At 38.8% G+C, this 24,992-nt stretch overlaps 1 protein-coding gene across 2 annotated transcripts in view; it reads right to left on the bottom strand.

Annotated features, from left to right (window-relative positions):
- Positions 1-1,212: 1,212 nt before the first annotated feature.
- The window catches only part of TRPC7 (transient receptor potential cation channel subfamily C member 7), a 167,113-nt gene continuing 143,333 nt past the window's right edge, over positions 1,213-24,992 (bottom strand). The window contains exons 8-13 of one of the 2 annotated variants that reach the window (XM_078385711.1): positions 20,655-20,850; positions 17,662-17,883; positions 16,120-16,197; positions 9,363-9,416; positions 4,173-4,248; positions 1,213-3,710 (exon numbers count right to left, since the gene is read on the bottom strand). In XM_078385711.1, coding sequence (XP_078241837.1) covers positions 3,568-3,710; positions 4,173-4,248; positions 9,363-9,416; positions 16,120-16,197; positions 17,662-17,883; positions 20,655-20,850 — 769 coding nt within the window. In that variant the 3' untranslated portion in view covers positions 1,213-3,567. The remainder of the gene's footprint in view (positions 3,711-4,172; positions 4,249-9,362; positions 9,417-16,119; positions 16,198-17,661; positions 17,884-20,654; positions 20,851-24,992) is intronic. The other variant, XM_072990132.2, reaches the window with a different exon arrangement.

Raw genomic sequence — 24,992 nt, 5'->3', positions numbered from 1 at the left:
AAATCATAAATCTACAGCATGGAAGTCAAATTAATCATATCAATTGCAAGGAATTTCTCTGTGTTTCTGACACCTTTCTCCCAGTTACCACATAGGACAGACACATCTCACTATGGTGTAAAATGAAAAAAAGGGCTTTTAAAGGACGAAACATCATTTTGCATATTCTTATCAAGCTCCCAAAAGAACAACATCTTCACTCATCACTGAACATGAATTGTTTGCAGACAACCTCAGTGGTGAGAAAACATTTTCATTCATACCAAGGCAGGCAATATAGGACTATCCAGGCATTGTTGGACTGGAATTCCCAGCATTCCCCACTATTCACTCTATTGGCTAGGGCTGAGGGGAGTGGTAGTCCAGCAACATTTGAAGGGCCACAAGTTATCCCTGGCATATGAATCCAGAAAAATCCTTCCAAGGCAGAATTTTACTTTAAAAAGAACTGTTATATTTCATTCAAATCTGCAAGGAGTGCTCAAGCCTACTTTCAGCTTAAGAGGTGCTTATGAGACTTAGCTTGCTTGCTTGCTTATTTATTTAATTGCTTAATGTTGTTTTTTTCCCCCCCAAAAGTGTCCCAGCAAGCATTACAACAACTTGATAAAGAATGACAGCATAATGGTGTGTAAAAGGAAGCAGTTAAGGCTTAAGAGTCAGTGGCTGAAATTCTGTGATTTAGCATAGGAAGTTACAGCAGAGTAAGCCCATTTGAATCAATGGGATGTATGGAGGATAGATTCAATGGGCCTATTCTAATGCAGTTTAATCTGTGAGGCATCAGGATTTCAGCCAGTGGCTCACACTTTAATCCATCAAGCTAGTTCATGGCTGGAGTTCATGGCTAATAGCAGACATATTTGGTAAAAAGTGGGGGGGGGGATGGTGGTTTTTCAGCAAGGGAAGACCTTGGGGAACATGAAGCTGTCTATCAGAGACTTTACAAAGTGTTTCAGCCCTAGAGCTGTGGAAACAAAACAAACAAATTCCTACGTTGTTTCATTTTTTTTTCCATTTGGGAAGCAGCTTCTTTTTGTTACTTCATGGGGCCATAGTGCTTCATTTCAATGGTAAGGTTGTTCTGTTTCATAAAACAAGCTTTATTTACAACATCACACTAATTTAAATGGGGGCGGGATCCAGATATTTCTACAGCATTTGTATTTTCAACAGAACTGGATGAGAATTTCAGTAGTAACTAGAATTCTTATGGGGACAAAATTTGGAAATTTCAGAAAACCAGATCCAGAGGTTTCCATCCTAGCCATCTTTGGATTTGAAGCATTTTAGATTGTTTCTGTTGTATCACTGGACTTTTAAAAAGCTTTTTATTTTAACTTATATTAGTTTCCTGCAAAGGTAGATTTAGGCAAGGTCTCTTCAGTCTGTTGCCTGGCTATGTGCAGTTATTCACAACCTTTAAACAATAGCATTTTAGGTCTGTTTCAATTTACAGGAGGTGAAGTGCAGACTGACAAGCATCAGGTTGCACTGAGCAGCGCCTTTAAGTGGGATGGATGCAGCTAGAACAGCTTCCTACATTCATTGCATCCCTTTCACACCCCGTAAGATCTGCTCCTTGTTCCCTGGAATAGGCCATGCATGGTTAATCCACTAACTTGTAATGGAGCATTAACATTCTATTGCTGCTATCAGAAGGCAATCTTCCACATTTTCTCCTAATTCTTCTGCTTCTTATTGAACTACAAAAATCTGTTTAAAAAGTGTGGCACAATCTTTTCATGTATCCTGGCCATATTGTTCTGTCTTCTTGCGAAGTTTTAATTTGTGTACAGATTTATCTATCTGATTAGCCTGTTATCGTGCATCTCTTTTCACATATTTTCACAGCTACTTTTGTTCTAGAGTGGTGCCTCACTTGACTACGTTAATTCGTTCCAGCAAAATCGCTGCAGAGCGAAAACGTTGTCAAGCGAAATAAAAAAGCCCATTGAAATGCATTGAAAACTGTTCAATGAGTTCCAATGGGCTGAATACCTGCTCGTCCAGCGAAGATCCTCCATACAGTGACCATTTTCGGGTGCCTGTTAAGTGAAAAATGCCTCCTAAAAACAGTGGGGAGCCATTTTGAACAGCCGGCGGCCATTTTGAAAACCCGACAATCAGCTGTTTTGATTGTCATAATGCGAAGAATCCATTCCCGAAGCAGGGAACCAATTGTCGCAAAGCAAAAAACAAAACAAAAAAACCCATTAAAACATCGTTTTGTGATCACAGTTGCAATCACAAAAACATCGTTGTGTAGTGGATTCGTCGTTATACGGGGCAATCGTTAAGTGGGGCACAACTATATTTAACTTTTGTGTAGCTTATAAAGGAAAAGGTGTTTAAGCAAAAAGAAGTACAAATGGACTTTTGGGAGAGTTACCTGTCAGACTGGAGCCATTTTAACCTTGTTCATGGACTCTAAAACACATACCAACTTACTTTGTCAATAATAAGAACAAAGGTTATTAATTTGAATGTGCAACAATGCCTGAATAAAGAAGCATTTTAGTGCAAATTCAAGAACTGTTTTTTTAAAGAAAGGTAGGAAATAATATTTTTAAAGGGCATTTCAGAATTTTCCCTTTACTTAATCTGCCTGCTTCTCTCACACGAATCCTCAAGATACTGTGCATTTTAAAGTGTGGAACATTAAATGCAGTTTGACATGCATTTGCACCACGGAAGAGTACTGACCAGCTAGACCTCTGGAGGCAATCACAGTTTGATGGGACAAAAGTGCTTTAATTTTCTTTCTAATTTTCCCCATTCCATTGAAATGGCTTCTCAGCATTTCCTCCCATAAGAGAAATGCTTAGAAGCGGGTGCAGTTCAAAGTATATCTTCTTGGGTGGGGCGGGGGGGGGGGAATATGAAGGGCTCATATGCAGAGAAACCACACACAATGGAACTTTCACCTCCCTCTTAATTGTGTTCCTTCAACAAAGACTCCAGGAACATGTATTTGCCAGGATAAAATGTAGTTCTGCCTTGAGCAGAGATTTAAACAAAGGGCTTTCCAGCACGCATTGCAGTATCAATAGTGCATAAATTTGCATGTGAGAGCATGTGCAAACACACACACATACACAAGGACAAAAAAATAAGTGGCATGCATGGTTTGAATTGATGTTTATAACACTTCTCTCTCCCTCCTTATTCTCCTCCTTTCTCTTCTTTTTCTTATCCTTGATGCTTCTGAGATTTTCGCTTATTGGATGCTGATTTATAGCAACGCAGGCTTGGAATTGTTTCACTTTTCAAAAGTCACTTTGGGTATCTAGAAACAACCAGGCATATCTTCTTAAAATTGCATGTCTATTTCTCATGTCAAAAGGCTTGATTTGATATGAAAACGATCACCTTTATATCATAAAGGAATTAATTGATCATTGGCTTCACCCAATAAACCAAACAAATGCACAGTGTCCATAAAATAATAGATAATTTGTAACAATACATCTTTTGCTGCTGATCCCTTTAACAGCTTTTGCTCCTTCTGAATGCTGGTTAGAATAATAAAAAGATTTTGCCCTCTTTAATCCTCATTTTTCTTTATCAAATATCTTTATTTAAGCTCTTTCCAAACTTGTCACTGAGCTGTTGTATCAGTCTTGCCAACTCTCCTGTTGCTTGGGATTTTTCTTCAAGAAGTTCATAGCGGAGACTTGAAATATCTTGCTTAATCTCCTTAAGTTCTCCTGAAAAAAAAAAATCACATGTTGTTAAGCTGAGTGGATGAGTAAGTACACAATGCAGTTGTCTGTTATATCTCACTCATTCCCTCTTAAGCTTGCTACTGACCCACATCAGCCACATCTGTACTCAGCTGTTTTCATGCACCACAACTGAAGGTCATAAGACTATGGCAAATAATTAGTTTCTGTTTCTATGTAAAAGAAATATAAGTTCGCTGATGCTCCCCACAGAAAAAGACAAGGCAGCAATGTCGCACTGATGAAGCTTCAGAGATGGCCAGAATTTTTGGAGACCAATATTTTGTTCTTTTGCTCCTTTTTTGACTTAAAGTGTATGAGGGAAGCTACTAGAAAGTGTTTCATGTGATGCCAACAAGTCAACCGAAAGCTGAATGTATTGCTATAGAAAAATTATGGAATGGTAGCCAGATTAACGTCAGGGTGATGAAATGTAAAATAACTTGCCTTCATTCACTTCATCATTCTCTCGATCCACTTGAGCCTTCAGAACATATCGCTTAATAAGTCTCTTCATTATTTTCTGAAAAGTCAAGGAAGAACAGGTTACATGGAATGATGTATGTTTATGTCTATTGAATCCTAGAGCCACTTTTCAGTGCAGAATTAGGCATACACACCTAATGGGTTGGATACAGTTCTCATTACAGTACTTGAATTGTGGACCCTCTGAAATCAGTGTGTTGATTTCACAACTTCACTTAGTTCTCACTGATTATTATGGGACTTCAGTATAAGTAGCTTAGCCTAGATCTCACTTTTGATTTCCATGAGCTTAGCTATACCAAACACTTGTATTGAATTGTAACTTGGTGACTGAGTTGCTTAGAACAACTGTTCATTCGCTTGATATGAGGCGTTTACAACAAACAATATGAAAGTTGATGAGCATTATGTACAAATGGATGAAATTGTGCTTTTCTGGAGTTGCGCTGTCATCGACTATATCATTTCCTGCTTGTTGCTTCTATATAAACCCCATGGGGGCTTTAAATTGGGAAATGTGTATGGCTATAATCATGGTGAGCCTGAGGATAGTGGGGGGAAAGTAACATCCCACCTGGAAATAAAGCAGACCTTTGTGTGTTTGCTGTGAAGGTATGGTGAGGCACCTCCAAGTGCTTACAGTGTGATCACAATTGTGAGGTCTGATGAGGAAGGAGTCCCAGTGTTGGAACTGCTGTAAATGTGAAGCTGAAAGGACTCACAAATGCCTCTTTTGTGGTGAGCCAGCAAAAGTCTACCTTACTTCTGGCTAGGTAGAGAAGTGAAGGTGGAACTTATGTATTCCCTACCATGTTACACTGGCTATCGTTTCCAGTAACATCTATATTGCCTAAAGGGAGAAGACACAAAAGATCAGTCTTAAAATGCAAATTGTAGTTGCATTCAAATTTGCTAGCTTATTTGGTATAGTTATTACACAGAAGAGGGCGCTCGATCATAAAATGACTTCATTATGTTTCACTGACTTTGTTAGATAAATGTTCAAGTGTGAAGAAAAAAGCAGCAGCAAAGAGCTGGAAAAAGAATCAGACATGGGCAAGAGTAACATGGGCAAGAGAGGCCTTTATTTTGCCCATTCTTGAATAAGGATTGCCTTGAATAATGTGCTAAGAAGTGCCCCAAAGCAATGTAAACAGAAAATAAATACAGCCATACAATACAGTAAAAGGTCAAGTAAGAGATTTTTGTTGGTTAACTGGGAGTCAATGTATCTGCTATTGATTCTCAATTGCCTACATTTATTCCATTCTAGGTTATAAATGTTTATAATTAGACATGGGAAATTGCAGGAAATGTCAGAGCCATGGGGAGAAACCACATTTTCTCCCTTAAGTGCTTTTCCAGAAGAAAACCATAAATAGGACCAGAGAAAAGGAGAAATATGGAATATGACTTTTCTTAGCTTTTCCCAATGTATGAGGAGTAGAAAATTTATGAAAAGAGCCAATTACATTGGTTTTTTACTCCACAGTTTACATTGAATTGAGCACCAATAAATTCAAATTGAAGTCCAATAATTGCACCACGTAAAGCTCAACATGGGGAAACCTGCTGTGGCAATCTAAGCGGCGTAAATTCGTTGTGATTGGTTTGTCTGCTTTCTGCAAGCACCCATGGAAGTATGAATCCCCCTCACCTGAATACGCCTTATCTCCAAACTCTTTTTTTAAAGGGTTCACCTCAGTGCTTGCACAGGCTAGAGCACTTAGGAGACCAATACAAAGAAAGAGAGGCAGGTTTTGTTCTTGGTGCTCAGTGTAAACTGAGCTCTCTGCCTCTGCTGACTGTTACAAATTTGGACATCTACAGAAAATTCACCTTTAAGACTAAGAAGTTTTATTTCACACACATTTTCAAGAACATAGCCCATTTCTTTGAATGCTTGTAGTACATCTGCAGAAAAAACCATCTGCATAGAATAAAACAGACATAGAAGACAGCGTTTTTCAAGAAAATTGTTGAGAAAACAGGAGAGCTAAGCATAATGTTTCATTAAACTGTCTATTTCTTTGCTTGGTGCATTTCCAAGCTTAGTACAGTTCCTTTCCCTTACTGAAGAAGATGGACATTAGCAAGAAGCAAAAGGAGACCGAGGCCATGTTGTACAAATGTCCTGCTATTGTGGTACTTGAGGGGCTCGATTTGGCAGAGCCCAAGAGTCCATTATTATGCCAGATACGTGGAGGTATTCTCTGTTCTGCAAGATCTAAAAATTTCAGCTCTGAAATATGCTCAGAAATCCCTCGATGAAATAGAAATACAGTGGTGCCTTGCTAGACAGTTACCCCGCATGACAGTTTTTTCGCTATACATTGACTTTTTGCGATCGCTATAGCGATTCGCAACAGTGATTCCTATGGGGGAATTTCGCTGGACAATGTTTGGTCCCTACTTCGCAAATCAATTTTTGCTAGACGACGATTTTGACAGCTCCCTCCGCGCTTACAAAACAGTTGTTTTTGGGACCTAAGCTTTGCAAGACAGCGATTTAAACAGCTGATTAGCGGTTCACAAAGCGGCTTTCCTATGGCCGATCTTCGCTAGACAATGACGATTCTTCCCCACTGGAATGCATTAAACAGGTTTCAATGCATTCCAATGGGGAAAAATGCTTTTCGCTAGACAATGATTTCGCTAAACAGCGATTTCAGTGGAACGGATTATCAGCGTCTAGTGAGGCACCACTGTATATAATAAATACACCACCTGATCTTATTCATCAGTGTCTAGATCAGTGGCGGACCTATGTTTTTGGGGCTGTGAAACTTGAATTGTTATGGGGGGGGGGCTTCACAATCACCAATGAGGTCTGGGTAACCACTTTTATCTTCTTCAATAGGGTTGTTCCAGGACAGATCACCACACAATTTTTAAAAATGTGGGCGAAAGTTGCTTCTGAGCCTCTCTGGGATTAGGGGCCCTAATCTTCAGACCTGGTGCGTCCTTGCTGGATGCTGGGAGTGAATAGTTCACCCTCATATCTACCAGTACTGCCCACCTTTGGCAAGCATTCTTGCCACATTGGCTAGGAGAGCCCACAAATTAGTGCTGTTGCTTCAGCAACAACCATTTCCTAGGATTTTAGGGCTAAAACCCAAGACCAGATTTTGTGATCTGTGATGCCAGCACATCAGAATTTCCTCTGCGCCAGCCAACTATAGAAACAGGCATGAGATGAATCTGGGTAAGTGGGCCTGAAACAAGATAAAACTTAGCTAAGCAATTAATTCAACAACTGAGGGATGAGGGGATGGAGAAGATGCTTTGCTTTGCTTGTTTCTTTTTGGTGGCAAGGAAATAGTCACCCAGCAGGTACAGCAGTTTGCTCATAGGCCTCATGTTCTAAGTGGCTTTCTCAGCATCAAAAAATTATAGGATGTGCAGAGAGCCTTTTCCTGGCTCCGTGCTGCTGCAGGGAATTATGGATGGCTGACTGACCACCCCTAGGAGTTTCTTTTTAAATATCTTTCCCCCAGGCCATGTATTGCTGGTACCAAGGCCTGTGGAAAATGAGGTTTATGAGTCACAGTGTGGTCATCCATTTGATAGCCCTGCTCCAAATAGCATGGGGCTTGTTCTGTCACCATGTGTTTCCTGTTGCTCTTGGCTTTTTCATTGCACAAGCACAACACACATATAAAGAACTTCCCCCTGGGCCAAGGACCCAGCTGGTGCCAGCTGGGAATGGGGAGAGATGGATGTCTCTGAAGCTTTAAGACCCCCCATCACACACAAGACCAAACGCTCCTCTCCTCAGAGTACAGCAGTTCACCAAACCTTGAGCCCCGAATCCTGACAGAGTGTTTTGTGCAGATGGTTGGAAGAAATGGGAGTGAATGGGAAACTGTTTTTTCTATGAAGCTCCTTAAGTTAGCTGACCCAAAGATGGACACTTGTGTGTTTATCAGGAGGAATACCATCTCAGGGCAGAATGCCACAGGGGTTATTCCTGCTCCATCCTTTTCTGTTTACTCTTAGCTCCTACAAATCTTAGACGCATGGGACGACTCTGTTGTATGTGAGAACAGATGTCAAAAAAGATGTCATTGTGAATGTAATTTGTATATAACTTTGCAGGAAAGGTCAATTGGGAGAGGACTAGGTAGACATTATCCTGTCTAGGAAAACTTGATTTTGTAACATCATGTAACAGTTTCTGCATCTCTTCCTCTACAACAGAAGACAGCATGAAATCATGGAATCTGTCCTAAAGAAAACTGCCTTCACTCAATCAAAGTCATGCATAGACAGAAGGAAAGGATAGTGACAAAAGCTTTGAACTAATCATAAGAGCCAAACTTGCATATATAATATAATATATACATATGTAGTTTGTAATATGTATATATGTATACTTACACAGTCTCTCTCTCTCACTCACATATACACACATATCAGGGCCAGCCCAAGATGTTTTTCTGCCTGAGGCAAAGGACAAGGATGATAAATCTGCCTCTTTTTTCAAGTAGAGACGTGAACTAAACTGACATTTAAAAATGGCTTCCAACCCTGGCAATGGAACAGTATCCTCCACTTGGAACTAATTGCCTCAAGAGGTGGCGAGTGCTCCAACACTGGAGGCATTCAAGAGTAACTCAGACAGCCACTTGGCAGATATCCTCTTTGATTTGTATTCCTGCATCGAGCAGGGGGTAGGACTTGATGACCTTATAGACGCCTTCTAACTTCACTATTCTATGATTCCATTTCGGGGTAGAGAAGTTGCTCAGAGAACTAAATGGTACAAATGGATTTCCACACCGAGAGAGAAGAATGGCCACAGGATTCAAGGAAAATGTTTGGGGAGATGATGGGAGTGCTACCTCCCCTCCAGCATTTACACAGGCAATTATTGCCTAACTCTGCCTAGTGCTAGGGCTGTCTCTGATACAGTGATAAACAAAGACACAGACATGCACACACACACACACACACACACACACACACACACACACACACACACACACACACACACACACACACACACACACACACACACACACACACACACACACACACACACACACACAGAAAGAGAGAGAGAGAATATATTATATAAAATGGCACATTTGCATGTAGAAGAGAGACAGGGTAACTTGCAGGAAAATACATGAGGTACAATGCACATACTATATGCTGGAGATGGCCATGGTAGTAGAATCCATTGGGAAGTAGCGTTGCCACCTGAAAAAACATAAATTGAGGAACAGAGTTTGGGAAGGTAGGGATCTAACTGAATCCCCAGAGGAGGAGTATTTTAATGAAAGTGATTAAAAGGGAGGAGAAAGGAAAGCAAGCAGTGAGCATGCAAAAAAGCCACCCTCTTCTAATGTGACTTACCAGAATGCTCATAGTAACCCCTTAAAATGCCTGAACAATTGGTATTCAATATTTGGTGATACTGTGTAATAAGCATACAACTGTCACTCCATTTTCAGGGTATTAATGGTGTACATTTTAATGCTTAAGATAGATACTAAAAACTACCCATGTATTTGTTGTTTTATATAAGATGAAAATGGCTTTATTCAGGACAGCTCATGGATTTGGGCAAAAAAATGACTTTATTTTGGGTGTGTAGGATGACTCCACTTGGTCATAACCTGCCTATGCCTTTACCAATACAAAAATGTGTCTTCCCCGCGCCTTTCCATTATATATATATGAATATGACTTAAGAAAGATTTATAGCCTTTGAATAATTAATTTCCCTTTTTGAAGTGTCTCAGCCTATTCATGTAAAACAGTTGCTCGACAAGCATAGGCACAGTATTGTGGGTGGGAGTGATTGCATGGGTTGTTCAAGCAAATATAAGTATAACTCCCTTTTTAATGTTGCCAATCAGTTTGGCATTTACTACTGGAGTTTACCAAAGAATTTCAGAAGAAAATCAGTCTGTGGTTTGTAGATTGTAGCAAAGCCTTTGACCACATGAAACATGAACAGCTGTGCATCATTCTGAAAGTAATGGGTGTTCTGCAACATATCATCCTGATGCACAACCTACACTCTGGACAAAAAGCTATGGTTAGGCCAAAATGTGGAGAAAATGAACTGTTTCCCATTGACAGAAATATTCAAGTTAAATGGCCTTTTATCCTTCAGTTGACCATTGAAGACCAACCTCTTCAGACAGGCTTTTATCAATCATAACTGAATCCTTGAATGTATTTTTGAGTTAAATTTGTTTTTAAAGTTTTAAGTGTTTTAATCATTTAATGTATTTAATTACTGTTATCGTTTGTTTTTAATATATAATTTATTGTTTTTTTAATTCTATTTTTTTTCACCAGTGTGAGCCACCTAATTGGGAGAAAGATGGCCTTTAAATGAGACAAATAGAAAAAAAAAGAACATGCAATACAATAACTTGGATTAGATTCAGATGAAGGGAGAATGAAAATTGATGGAGGAAACATCAATAATTCAAAGTACGCAGATGATGGCATATTATTATCAGAAGGCAGCAACAACTTGAAATGACTACTGAGAAGTTTCAACGAAGGATGTACAAAAGCAGGATTATGGCTGAATTTTAAGGAGACATAAGTAAGAAGAAATGTATAACTTTCATCCTGACAATGAAGAAATAATTCCAGATTTTTAAGACTTTGCTTCAGTTATCAATCCAAATGGAGGCTAGAACCATGAAAGCATTCTAGTGGAAGGATAGTTGTGAAGAAACCATAGTAACAGTAGGGATGTGTCACTGGACCCCAAGACCAAGATTATTCACACAATCATATTCTAATTTACTATGTACAGATGTGAAAACTGGATAGTAAAGAAAGCTGACAACAAAATATCAGTTGCTTCAAAATGTAATGTTTAGAGGGCAGCTTTATGGTTAGCATGGACAGCCAGAATGACAGACACATAAGGGAGCGTTAGAAAAATGAAACCGGAACTCTAACTAAAAACAAAAAATATCTAAACTGAATCTATTGTACTTTGGATATTTTATGCCAAGACAAGACTCACTGGGAACAATGACAATACTGGGAAAAGCGGGAAAAGAGAGTGGCTGAATATATTGACACAATAAAAGAACATTTGTTGCCACTGAGGAAACATCAACTAACCATACTAAGCGATTAATCAGGAATTTTGCTAACTAAAGGAATGAAGCCACAATTCCATAACATTCATCATCCTCATTCTCCTCATTCTTTTCACTGGAAGTAGCCCATACAAAAGTCATGGAAATGGTGGAATATGTCTTGGTTGTCAACCTACTATTCTAGAATGGAATATATGTAAGATAGAAGGGATGAAATAAATTATATATAAGAAGGCAAGCCACCTAGCAAGCCATATCACTGTGGATGAGAACAGTAAATTAACCTGCATTTTGATCAGAAATCTTAAACATAAAATAAATTGCTTTTCCTGGGAAGAATAAAGCATGTTCCTTAAGGCTGAACAGCAACTCCCTGCTAGAATGTCAAAAAAGGAGAAAAAATTAGTTAGCACCAGGAAAATATGTATCATATGTATCACCTCATTTCTTGTTATATTTTCTGCAGTTTGTACTGAAACTAGTACTCATTCACTGGGATAAAAATTACTTCAGTATTTCATATTAAGCAGTTTGAAATACTTCAGTATGAAATATGGGAATGATTTTTTATTCCCGCACGGATGTGTAGATATATACGCTGGCTTGTATATTGTTTCCAAGAAATCATTCGAATGCAGCAGTGTTGTGCCCTCTTGTTGTTTTCCTTGGAATCACAGTGCCAGTATTTCAGTATTTTCATTAACTGTTACATAGAAGAGAGGTATCACCTGGAGGGAAAAAAAGCTAAGCAGACATTCTCTGGGAGAGCATTTTAGTAATGGCTTTCCATTGTCCCTTTGTGGCTGAAGATAATTACCAGTCAGACAATGGATTGATCTCTGCTGTCTGTCCAGTATGCTTGGCCATTGTGTTTTCTTTCCTTTAATTACTTAGTTATTCTTCTTCTTGGAAGAAACTTGATGTGCTTAGTAATATATCTTTTGGAAGGGAACTGGTTGAGAACATTATAAAACAACCCAGCAAAAAACTTTCTTACTTCAGCTGTCTCTTCAAGAAGAGACAACTGAAGTAAGGAAGTTATTTTTTTCTTCTTGAATCCTTTGGGTTCCATGGTGCTAGGTGGGTCCCAACCAGGTATAATTACTCTATTTTGGGGAAAAAAAGATACAATTTTCTGTTTCATTGCTTCAAGGTTAACACGGATTCATAAAGAAAACTGAATGTTTTTTTTTAAATGTTTAGAGGAGCATCATTGTCTTGAATTTTAAATTTTGGGAGGGGCAGCTCAGATATATTTATGGTGTGGAGAATGATAATATTGACAAGCAAGAAGTACAGGCAGGGGAATAATTCTTAGGCTGGAAAACTTGGAAGCCTGGTTTGAACACAACCCAACATTATTGTTTAGAGCTGCTGCGTTCAAAAACAGGATAGGCATGATGAGGTCCAACCATTGATAGAAGAAGGAGAAGGAGGAGAAGGAAGAGAAGAGGTTGTTGCTGTGAAGGTTTTTAATTTTTAATGTTAATGATTCCAAGAACCTCAGGGGAAGCCTACAGTCCTATTACCCTCAAATTTGGTGGAGATTTGTGGAGGTTTCTCAGTGCCCGTTCCAAGATTCCAGAACTTGCTATGGTGGCTGGCTGAGGATTCTGGGAAAAGTAATCCAGAAAGATGTTTCCAGACTCTGGCACTGAGTCTCTGTCTAGTGTGATTTCATCTTTCAGAGTGTTACCTCTCCTAACATTCTCTGCCCAGTCTATTTCCCAAATTCACTAATGTTTCCAGGCCTGATCCTGTGAAACCTATGTCCTGAATTTGTTCAGTGAAGACTCCCAACTGATATGACTGCGCCATATCCCTATCAATGTGATTAGTCCCAAGAGAAAAATCAGATATTCCATGACAACATGCAGGAACAAAACAACATGCAGGAAAAGAAACTGTAAGCCTAGAAGTGGCCCTGCTAAATGAGATTAAAGATCTGTCTAGTCAAATCAGTCTCCTTTGACATTTGCTATTTAGCTATAATACCTAACAATAATTGATACACATATTCTCCATGTCTCACAATGCAATCTAAGTGGTCCTAAATGGCCAAAAGCTACATTCAGGCTCATCCTAGGACACTGAAAATTTTAAGCTCAGCATGTACATTTTCACTTACATTGTTTTTATAGGGGAAAATATCTATGTCCTCACCAGCTTAAAAAAGAAAGGGGGATAGTCATGTTAAAACCAAATCAAACCCTGTGCTTTGAATTTTTTTTTTTAAAATGATTTTGCTCAAAACAGAAAGCTTTTGCACATAGTACAAAAGTTTTTGTGGAAAATGTACAGGCTAGGATAATGTTTGCAGTTCTGCAGTGTTGTTCTATGCACCTGGGGCAGGAGGTAAAGTTCCAGGGCAGCTACTATGTCTAGCTAAAGCTCTGCACAGGCTATGATGCCGTGTACATTGCAACTGGTTTATTCAGCCTCCACGACAAGACTGCACAATATTTTGCTCTCCTGTAACTCTGCCTCCTGCTCCAGCTGCATAGGACAACACTGCAAAACTGCAGCACATATTTTCACAAAGAATCTTGTGTCATGTGCAAAGCTTTCCATTTTGTGCAAAATATTTTTTAAATTTAAAGCACAAGGTTTTGTTGTTGTTGTTTTGCTTTCTTTTTTAAAAAAAAACACCACTTCTCCCCCTTTCCTTTCTTATGCTGGCATGGACAAAAAAAAAATCCACATGCAGAACTCATTGCAGTAGTCAAAATTAGATATAACTGAAGTTTGGTTGACTGTTGCCAATTCTGGCCCACTGTCAGGGGACCTAAATTCCTTTAAGAACAGGCTAAACTCTTGTTTCCAAGTCTTACTCTCTACTGACCAGGACCATCCCCCACTTTCCAGGTTTAACTTCAGCGTGTTGACCCCCATCCAGCTTATTATTGCATCCAGGCAGTGTTTGGGGTACAGATTTTCCTCTGCTGTTAAATGAGAAGGACCAATAGATCCAAAGCTTAGATGTTGTCCTATTTACTTTTCAGCTGCAATCTTCTGCGTACCTACTTGAGAGTAAGCCCCACTGAACACAGTAAGGACACACAGAATCCCACAGTTAAGAATCACTTTCAAGTTCTTTAAATGCCACAATCAAACCACAGCATCAGTCCTTTATATATTCACTTGGAAGTAAAATTTATTTCCATTTCCATGACCAAACAGATTTGCATGCAGTATAAGATGTCATTATTGGGATTCACCTTTCTTGATTATCCCCTATCAGTTTAGTCCTCTGAATTGTTTGGAGGATTTAAAGGCTTATAAAAAAGTTCACTGCCAGCTGTTAAGAGCTGCATTTGTGTGTTGTTATTTGACAGTTTCTGTTTTACTATTAGCTGGAAAAGCCTGTACTGTATTTCCAGAAAGAGGTTGGTTTGGGGTCCATTTCAGTATTATGCTTTCCAAGTAACATGTAACGTGTCAGTAAGCACAGTCTGTAAATCCTAGGAAATAGCTCAGCAGCCCATAGCAAGAGGTTGAAATGTCAGCATGCAATGATTAGAAAACATGGAGTCAACACTGTATTAGAGCAACGTGAAGCTTATGTATGTCTTCTCAAATAAAACCGCACTGGTTCAGATGTATGATTTGGCTAGGATTTTAATTGTAGGCTGCAGTTTCTGGCTATAAAGCACACTGAACATCTGAGTCGGCATGCATGCAATTTCTCTGCCCATTTACCACAACAGGGGAGTATTTTATAATGGATATACTTGTTGTCCCATTATTCAGATCCTGGTAATGATTATTTTGCAACATTATCCATTTTATTACTATTGGAGAAAATATTATCAGGTGCTGAAACTAAAGATGACCAGATCAGAGTGTATGAAGACATGTGAAATGCTTCAGGACACAAATTCCCATTTTGGGGAGAAAAGCGGAATTTCAGTTGATCAAACAAAGTCAATGATAGTTTGGCAGGCTACCCTATCATTAGGTAGGGTGGGGCAGCTGCCTAAAGCAGCAAGATTTTGGACTGGCATGAAAGGGCAACAAATGGTTTATTATTCACTTATTTTTCCAATTGCACTTCTCGTATCTAGGGCAGAGAGAAGGTTCTCGTGGAACTTTCAGTGCCATGTGAAGAATAACTTGTCTGTCTTTAGTCATTATGTCCCTTGATTTCAGGTTACCTAGTAGAGGGCACTGCCATTTGCTGTTATGCTTCAGACAGCAAAATGTCTTGGGATGGCCAAGGAACCTAAAGATGGTTTGTCCTCTTAATATGAATAGAAAGATGTAGATAATTTCCCGTGGCTCATTTACACAGAAACAAGACAAAAATGAATCGCTCCCCAAGTATTCTTAAACTATTATACTACTCTTTTGTTTGGGGCACAGTCTGAAAAGAATTCTGCATTTGCACTTTTAAAAAAAATTCATGATTCACTGAATGATAGGTAATCAATAGATATTACTGTATATGTTTGACACTTTTAGATAATTAAAAACTAAAATAATCACTGAAATGCACTAATTAGAAGTATACAACACCCAGCTCTAGTTAAATCACTTATTTGTGTGCCATACAGTACTGTACTTTTGTAACGTATGTGGTTGAGAATAGTCTTTCAAATTGACTCCTGTTCACTTTCATAAATGTAGTTTTTCATTAATAACTCACCAGTTGAGTTAATAGCTATCCCATCCCACTCTCTGAAATAGTAAGACTAAAAGATAGTTACTGGTTCAAGAACCCATGTGTATAATCAAACTATAAATCATAAACATGGGACCTCATCTGACATTTTTATCCATTCCTTTATCAACATCTCTATCCATCCATATCTTTATCTTGCCATTACCTGGTATCGTGTGGGCTTGTTGTAAGCGTTCTTCACAGTAAAGTCTGAATTTTGTGTACTTGACTCGAAATGAACTTTCTGAAAAGAAGAAACGTACTCTGTTTCATAATATTTAATAATACAATTTTTTTTCCTGGAATGCAGAAGAAAGCAAGCTCAGGTAAACAGACAACAGCTTACCAGTAGTGAGTTCCAAAATGCAGGGAAAATCCTGACATTATTTCACTGAAAGAGAAAGCTATCCTGAATTGCAAACCACTTAGTTCTCTTTTATCTTCCACTCTATGTACTTCTTATAAATCAAACTTGGATGGGATACGGGGGGAAATGGTCTTTTAAAAGTTCTGTATTTTAAGAAACTGATCCTGGCTCTATCCACTTGATGGAAATGCAACAATGGGCCTTAGAATGCAATGTCTCTTCCCATGGGAATTTTAATTTTAATATCTTGGCTGAAATCCTGTTGTCTCAGTGATGCCTATCGAAGGATCATGACGCCAGTTGAGCTGAGGTACCACTGCCAAGTCCAGTCAGCTTTCGTGAGTAGAATATAAGAGGCTGCCATCTTGTCCTTTGCCTGAAGCAGCAGAATGCTTTGGGCCCTCTTTGGCCAAGCAAATGTAGACATGTTATTATTTGTCAATTTAAGATATAATAATAATCTTTGAACTGCAGAGCTGGAAAGGACCCTGTGGGTCATTGAGCCCAGCCCTTTATCAAGGAGGCACAGTGGGGACTTAAACTCCCAACCTCTGGCTCTGCAGTCAGATACCTAAACCATCTTACAGAGCTGTCTGGGGAAAAAATAGCTGCCATCTCAGTGTGCTTTCTTGCACCCATCTGGAGAAACAAACATAACATTTTCCTGAACTGTAAGATTTCATAGAATGGCGACCAATGTGAGTTCTTGGACATCATGGACTCTTGATATCAAACAAGTGGTACTGCATGTTAAAGAGAGCATCCACTAGGTAAAACTATTTATTTGGCTTTAATTTGGCTTAAAATGACGGTTCCAGGTGGTTTAACAAAATTCCTAATTTCAACTCTGTTAGAGGCAGTCCATGTTAACGGGCAGCCTTCCCATCTCCAGGTAAAGAGAAACTCTTTGAGTTTCAAAAAGACAGAAAGGGAGAAAGAGCCCCCCCCCCAATTGTCTGTGACTGTCCTCTGCTTTAAGAGATGGGCCATAAATTCCAAATTGCTAGCTGAAGAAGAGCTTAAAATCAAGATGTATGGTACAGTTGTTTCCATCTAAGAAGCTTGCCTGGTCTCTACACCACCAGCCAGGTGAATTTGGGATATTAAAAAAAAGCACATAAGTTTGGAAATGCCCATAAGAACTTGATGAACAGCCTTGAAGAAGATGATTTATCATTGAAAGCTTGCTATTTGTTTTTTGTTTTTTTATTTGGTTGATTAAAGATATATTTGCATTGTTTCCACGACCATGTGGCCTTGTTCTAATTTTTCCGAAACGTAACAAAGAAATTAATTTCCTACCAAGAACTATTGTCAAAAATAAAACAAGAAGTAACATACCCTTAGCTTGGAATTCAACATCCCCATCTCGAGATCATTTTCACAGTTTTTGGCCTTGGATTTGCAGAGTTTTATGAGGCACATTTTAATTCTCATTATGAGATAATAAAACGACTTAGGGCTTGGCACTAGATTGAAAGGAGCAGGCAGAGTTCTTCCTTCGTCGAAATATGAAAGCCAGAGCTTTGCACGTGCAAATTTCCACTCCACGTCTGCATCCTCCTGAGGAAGCCAGAAAGGAGAAATGTGTTTTTAAAAGGGCAGCATGGCCGTTGGGAAGACAGGAATCCCCTTTATCACATTGTCAGAGATGGGAACTTTAAAAGGTACAGTCGTGCCCCGCTGGACGATTACTCCGCTCTACGACGAATCTGCATTACATTGACATTTTTGCAATCGCTTTTGCGATCGCAAAACAATGTTTTAAATGGGGGAATTTCGCTTCACGTTGATCAGTTCCCTGTTTCAAGAACTGATATTTCGCTTTACGATGATCAGCAAACAGATGATCGTCGGGTTTCAAAATGGTCGCCGGCTTTCAAAATGCCCCCCCACTGTTTTCTAGGATGGATTCCTCACTATACAGACACCGAAAATGGCCGCCGTGTGGAGGTTCTTTGCTGGATGAGCAGGTATCCAGCCCATTGGAACCCATTAACTGGGTTTTAATGCGTTTCAATGGTTTTTTTATTTCATTTGACGATGTTTTCGCTCTACAGTGATTTCGCTGGAACGTATCAACATTGTCAAGCAAGGCGCCACTGTACTTTAGGTTTCGATCTTATTTCACAGTTGCCAGAATGTTTGGCCCTAAAAGTCATCCATTGGCAAGATCTCTGGTTATAGTTTCCCTTTGCAATAAGCCATTCATCAAACTCATTACAAAATTAATCTATTTTCTCCCCTCCAGCTTCCTTGTTTTCTGATCTGTTGCAAACCCCTATGTACAGTTTTAGACCCCTTATCTCTTCTCTAAACTCATGACTGTAGAGCCAAGATCTTAACAGTCCCCTTTTTGTTATAATGTGTTTCTTTATCATTTACATCTTGATTTGCAAACATGCTCCTTTCTCAGTTAAGATAGTTCATGGCCATGCAACTGCAGAAGGAGTCCAGGCACAGACTGAAGTTCTGCCTTTAAGGTTATTGCTTCCTATATGGATCTGAAAGGCATCTTTGTCTCGCCATGCTTCCTTTTGGATCTTCAGAATAGCTATTGCTTGGTGCCTGAACTCCAAAAAGCTCCAGTAATAAAATGTATACTTAATTTTTATCCCCCCAAATGGAAATCACTTAAGATTGCTGACAAAATACGTCAAATACCTACCTACCTACCTACCTACCTACCTACCTACCTACCTACCTACCTACCTACCTACCTACCTACCTACCTACCTACCTACCTACCTACCTCTGGCATCAGGAACAAAAAGAAAAAATTCTACCAGTTAGTAAATAAGACAAACAACAACTAAGACAAATTCATTCATTCATTCATTCATTTCCATTTCTATACCACCCTATTAGAGTTGCCACTCTGGGCAGTTCAGAGTAGAACACTATATAATAAGTACAAAAGTACAACAAAATATTTTACCCCCCGGTTGCTAGCTAAAAAACTATATTTAAATAAAAATACACAAACTACAACCCGTTTGAAAATCTTAGGACAATTTACACCAGTAGAAGGCAGTTTGATATAATTTGGTCTCATCAAGAATGCTTGGTTCCTTGTCTTGGATCCTTTGATCTCCTAATGTGTTACAATTTTAACATCAAGGACTGTGAGGGGCAAATGGAATGGGTAGCTATTTTGTGAAGAGACCTTTTGCCAGATATTGAGGTTCACCTAAACCATTAAAGGCTTTATAGGTTATGACGAGCACCTTAAATTGAGCACAGAAACTAACAGGGAGCCAATGAAGGCATGCCAAGACTGGGCAATCTTTGTTCAGACCTACAATCAGTCTGGCCACCATATTGTGGACCTGCTAAAGTTTCCACACTGATCTCAAGGGCAGCCCTACAGTAGTCTATTTTAGAGATTACCAATACATGAACCACTGTTGATAGGCATTTCTTATCCAGGTAGGGACACAGCTGGGCAACCAACCAAATTAAATTGTTATAGAGACAAATGAATGTTTATAGAGTACGATCTTTAAATCTTTATGTACCAGTAGAACCTAAGGAAAAAGAAAGATAAGGGGGATTCTCAGTGACTGCTCCTGGACTGTGGAACTCCCTGCCACTGGATGTTAGGCTAGCCATTCCTGTTTTTCTATAAGCAGACAAGGACCCATTTATTAAATCAGGATTTTGGCAAATGGCTGGCTGCTGAAAAAGCGGGTGAACGTTTTAATAAAAAGTTGAAATCTTGTTACTTAGAGTAAGAAAATTTGCAATTTTCAGTCTGTTCCTAGCCAGCAAATAAGGAGATTCTGTTATAATTCTCAGGGGAGTGCATACAATACATGCACAATACCCATAGAATTGCAATAGGGATATATTTGCCAGTTAGGAATGGATTTAAAGTCGCAAAAGTTCTTATGCTAAGCAACAGGGGTTCGGCCAAAGTATTTTAAAATTGCTTTCTAATTCCAAAATATTTTAATATCATGCAACATGTTCTGTAATTGTTTTTAATTTTCTTGCGACTCTAATAACCATGCACACTGACTGTTCTTAATTTAGAGATATTAAACGAGGGACAGCCTGCATGACCTGTGGCCCATAGTTTTGATGAGTAATCTGGTGTTGACATGTAATCCAACTGTTATTAAAACAAAGATTAGAAATGCCAAATAACTTTTCTCTGGTTGATATTAATAAATGAAGATAAATGCAATAAGGATAATAAACAGGAAGATTAGTTTTGTCCATTGAGGTTCAAAATGGAAACTAAAAAGAAATTGGGTTTGGGACTGTATTTTCATATAATACAACAAAATGTAAAGCAGTACAATTAATACAGGAATTCCCCTCTCCCTTACCTCAATTTCCTGATAGGAATTGTTGATCATGGCTATTAACATGTTGAGGAGCACCACCACCATGGTGACATTATAAACGCCATACAGGACATATCCAATATTCTCAATAAACTTGTGATCGTATTTCAGCACCACTGATATTACCTCAGACAAGCCAAATATGGACCAGAATAAGGTCTTAAAACTTTCTTCTACCCTGAAGATGAAATAAAGACACTGATTTAATCATTTTTGACTATCCAGAAATGTAAAATGTTCATGCCAACAAACAGAGCCCCAGCCTGCAACACAAATAACCTTGTTATTTAGTAATTAAAGCACAAACACCCCATCTCTATATTAGCAAGGGCAGGCGATACCTTTCTCAGATCACAAACAAACAAACAAATAAGCAAGCAAGGAAGCAAGCAAGCAAGCAAGGAATCCAATGCACCACCAGAGAGAATTATGGGTGGAATGTTACTAGAGCATTCCTTGATTTGAAGCCAAAGGCTCAAGGGGATTACCCTGAAATATGAGAGGATATTTCAATAGTAAGTACAAGAAATATATTGTTGTTCAAGATGCTCATTGCTTTATATTAGCACATGTCTCCAGAAAAGGGGATGTTAGCCATATAGGCACCAGGGCCACTAGATGGTGCGAGACAAGAGAGCTGTTAATTGAAAGGGGAAAAAAGTTAATTCTTCTGTATTTACCTCATCACAGTGTCCAGATTCACTCTTAACTCCGTAGGAGTATGTAACAAATAAGCAAAATGTGTAACAAAGCATGTGATGGATGCTTAAAAATAAATGAACCTTTGGAAAACCGCTTTTAAACTCAGCCAAGTTTTTCTCCTGTATGTTTTTGTTCTTTGTTAGCCTCAAAGACTTGTAAAATTGCTCATATATGGAAGATCTTAATAACAAATATGAAATCTTGCCTTTCAAGGTTGTTATTTCATCTCTTATGCAGCTGAAATAACTCATCTGGATCCCAGCAGCATCCCTTTATTAACCTTTTAGTTAAACTTGGAAGGGTTCCACTGATTTCTTAATAAAAACGTTCTAACACCTTCTGTCAAATCTGCTACTTTCCCCCTGCAACTTAAGCATTCGTCACTGCTTTGGAATGCTGCCACATTCTCCTGGAAAATCTCATCACTATGCCTGCATTTTGTGTGTAGCTACGGTGTTGTAATAGACAGAGTCATGACCAGGGAAGCCCTTGAACTGAATCTCACCTCTCTTAAAAGCCTAACTAACTGATGGTGTGGTTCTAATGGCAATAGGAACTACTTTTGAATCAGATTCTGTTTAATTAAAATCCATTTGAAAAATCCCGACTACATGGTGCATGATGAAACCTGTTTTTTTTCTTTTTGCTACAAAAAGAGGGTTCCCCCCCCCTTTTTTTTCTTTTCTGGGAGAGGCTGGTGGGAGCTTTTTAATTTAACACACTTGTGAAATCAATTCATTATGAATTACTTTGGGCAATGTGGAGACTCTGTTAAATTAAATATTGCCTTTGAGGGGCGTTGTGCATTCTGGATAGCAGAGACACTGCCATCTGTCCATCTAAAGTATTGTTTCTGTTACTATGTCACTTAGTTTTTTTTCTAAAAGAGAGAACTGCATATATTTCTCTGATTTTTCAGGATGCCTCAAAATTGAAGAAATCTGTACAGCATTTAAAACAAATGGGAAAGAGAGGTTACAGTCATTGGTGATGCGCCCAGGGATCAGCGACAATGGAAACCATGCAGCTTGCAAACATACTCGTAATGAAATGATTTAAATAAACCTCATCTGTAGTTTTTGGAAGTAGCTTTTAAGCCTCTGCTTTATATCAGAGGAATAATTTTTAAAAGTAAACACACTCAGCAATGCAAAAACCGTGTGACTGAAAATTAATTTAAAACACATCAGAGCTGAAACCAGTATAAATCAGCAGCATAACCATGTCCTAAGCCATGATTTTGTTAGCCTCGGTCCCTCCTTCACCTGTAATATGCAGCCTAATTTTTGGCTCACAAGATCTTTTAGGCTACAGTTTCCAGAATGGATGCAGATGATGGAAGTTGTAGGCCAAAACAATGGAGCAGTCAAAAGTTGCCAAATGCTTCCTTTACAGGACTGCTGCAAGGAATACAACCAACACAAAATAACACTGACACCCTTGGGCTCTCAGTTTTACAGATTGCCACTGAGTTTCAAAGTAACAAATCACACAAAAAGGTTTTTGTCTAAAGCTATAAAATGATGACAGACCAATAGCGTAAAATGACTCATTATAAGCTATGTTATCACTGGATCTGGCAATTATGTCATTATGACTAGCCAATTAATCATAGTAGTATCCTCGTAGAAGTGATATTATGAAGGTAGAAATGTTCTTTGTAATGTCCCACAAAATAATAAGTGACGAGACAATAATGAAAAACTGGCGTGTGTTGTAAATGTTGCCATGCACTAAGGCCATCTTCAAATATCTTGTACACTAGCTTTTATTTCCAAGTAAACCAGATTTCTAGCTCTCATCGTTGTAGAGAAAGTAGTAGGAAAGGTTTTATCCTAAGAGTATGTTATAGCAACATCAATGTATTTTTATGGGACAGAGCTGAAAGTTGCAAAGCAATAATGAGCTAGGTTTATTGCCAGTTGATCCTAATAAAGGTATGGAGGTGGTAGTTTTCTAACTGTAAAAGGCCAGCAAAGTTCCCTGTATGTTTTAGCTACTTTGGAGGATACTAACTGTGGATTTTAAAGTAGATGTGAAGTGTTTAAAGTGAATGTTTAAGCTGGAATCCTATACATCTCTACATAGAAGTAGGCCAATTTGTCTTCAATGACACTTCCAGAAAACCTAATTTGATGTAAACGGATGGAGTGTTGGATGAGGACTCAGGAGACCTGGTTCAAACCTCTGGGTTGCCATGAGTCTGAGTGGATGGCCGTGGCCCAATCACACTTTCAGAGGGTTATTGTGAGGGTGAAGTACAAAGGAAGAAATCTATGGACACTGTTCTGAGCTCTCTGGAGAAAAGACGAGATATAAATGTAACAAAAGAGTCAAACTGCATGAGAATACTGTTTCAGGTATCAGAATAGGATCTATTGAATTCAATGAAACTTTATTTCTGAGTAGATATTAGAAATTGAGGTATTTGTATTCATATACAACTTCACGGTGATATGGGGGCAACATTTCTTCCCCGAGTGATGGAAGAGCTTGGGTTGTCCTTGGTACACAAGAATAGTCGTCATGAAGAAGACTTCCTTGTTCCTTATCCTTCTGACTGACACTTTTACCCTCCTACATTCAGTGTTTGTTGTTGTTGTTGTTTATTTAATTGTAAAGAAGAGCATCCTGATATGAATCTCCACTTGCCCATAATCTGACATGATACAGCCTAGGCTGAGATTAATCATCTCATTGAGAACTAGATCTCAGGTTCTGGCTCCTCCCTGCTACTACCATGTCTTGTTGACAGTTCTGCTGGCTCTCTGCCCAGCCTGGTTCCCATGGCCTCCAGCAGGTAGGGGCATCATGCCTGAACAGGAAGCAAGAGTGGGAGTAAGAGGCATGCGGCCACATAGAAAGGTCCTTCCCCCAACATCCCCTGGACACCAACCCTCCCCTCTCATTCTTCACCTTCTCCAGAGGGACTGAGTTATGTTTCAAAGCTGGCACCACAGAAGACTGCAATAGCATTCTCGGAAACGAACAATACTTTCATATACATTTAAAGTAACTTAGTACTGAACCTCAGGACCACCTTTTGGTAGAAAACTAGGATGTAAACTTAATCATCCAAGCAATGCAAGTATTCATTGTATAAAATGTATAAAGGTATGAAAAGCAAAAGAATCCCGCACATGCAGAATCACTGTGTACATCCAATAAAATAATAATATCTATATCTATTATATTTTTTCACACATAGGTTCATCTGACATGTGCCTGTAAATTGCAATGGGCACCATTAAATTTGCTGGTTAAATTTGCGACTACAACATCTGGTGGGCCTTTTCTCCCCACCCTTGAGTAAACAGCACTAAAGGGATTTCACATCCACTGTGCATTTCAAATGGGGAAAAAAGCATTTTAGTATTTATATTACAATTCAGTGCCATTGTAAATTTTTTAAAATATATTTTACTCTGTAGTAATGGTGAGGAGTAGATATCCTTTCTGGGGATTAAACAGCCATTTATCCACTTTACAGTAGGGTAAACTGCAGAATGGGGGAACTGAAGTGAATGATTTGAATTTATCCACTGAATTAAAGGGAGAGCCCAAGTGTGAAGCTTGTTGGCTAGTTCTTTCTCTCTGAAGTACATATTATCTCTCTTC

Source organism: Pogona vitticeps, chromosome 2 (genome assembly GCF_051106095.1).
Source record: "Pogona vitticeps strain Pit_001003342236 chromosome 2, PviZW2.1, whole genome shotgun sequence".
NCBI lineage: Eukaryota > Metazoa > Chordata > Lepidosauria > Squamata > Agamidae > Pogona > Pogona vitticeps.
Note: the sequence above shows the minus strand (reverse complement) of the source record. Positions and strands in the feature narration are given on the sequence as shown.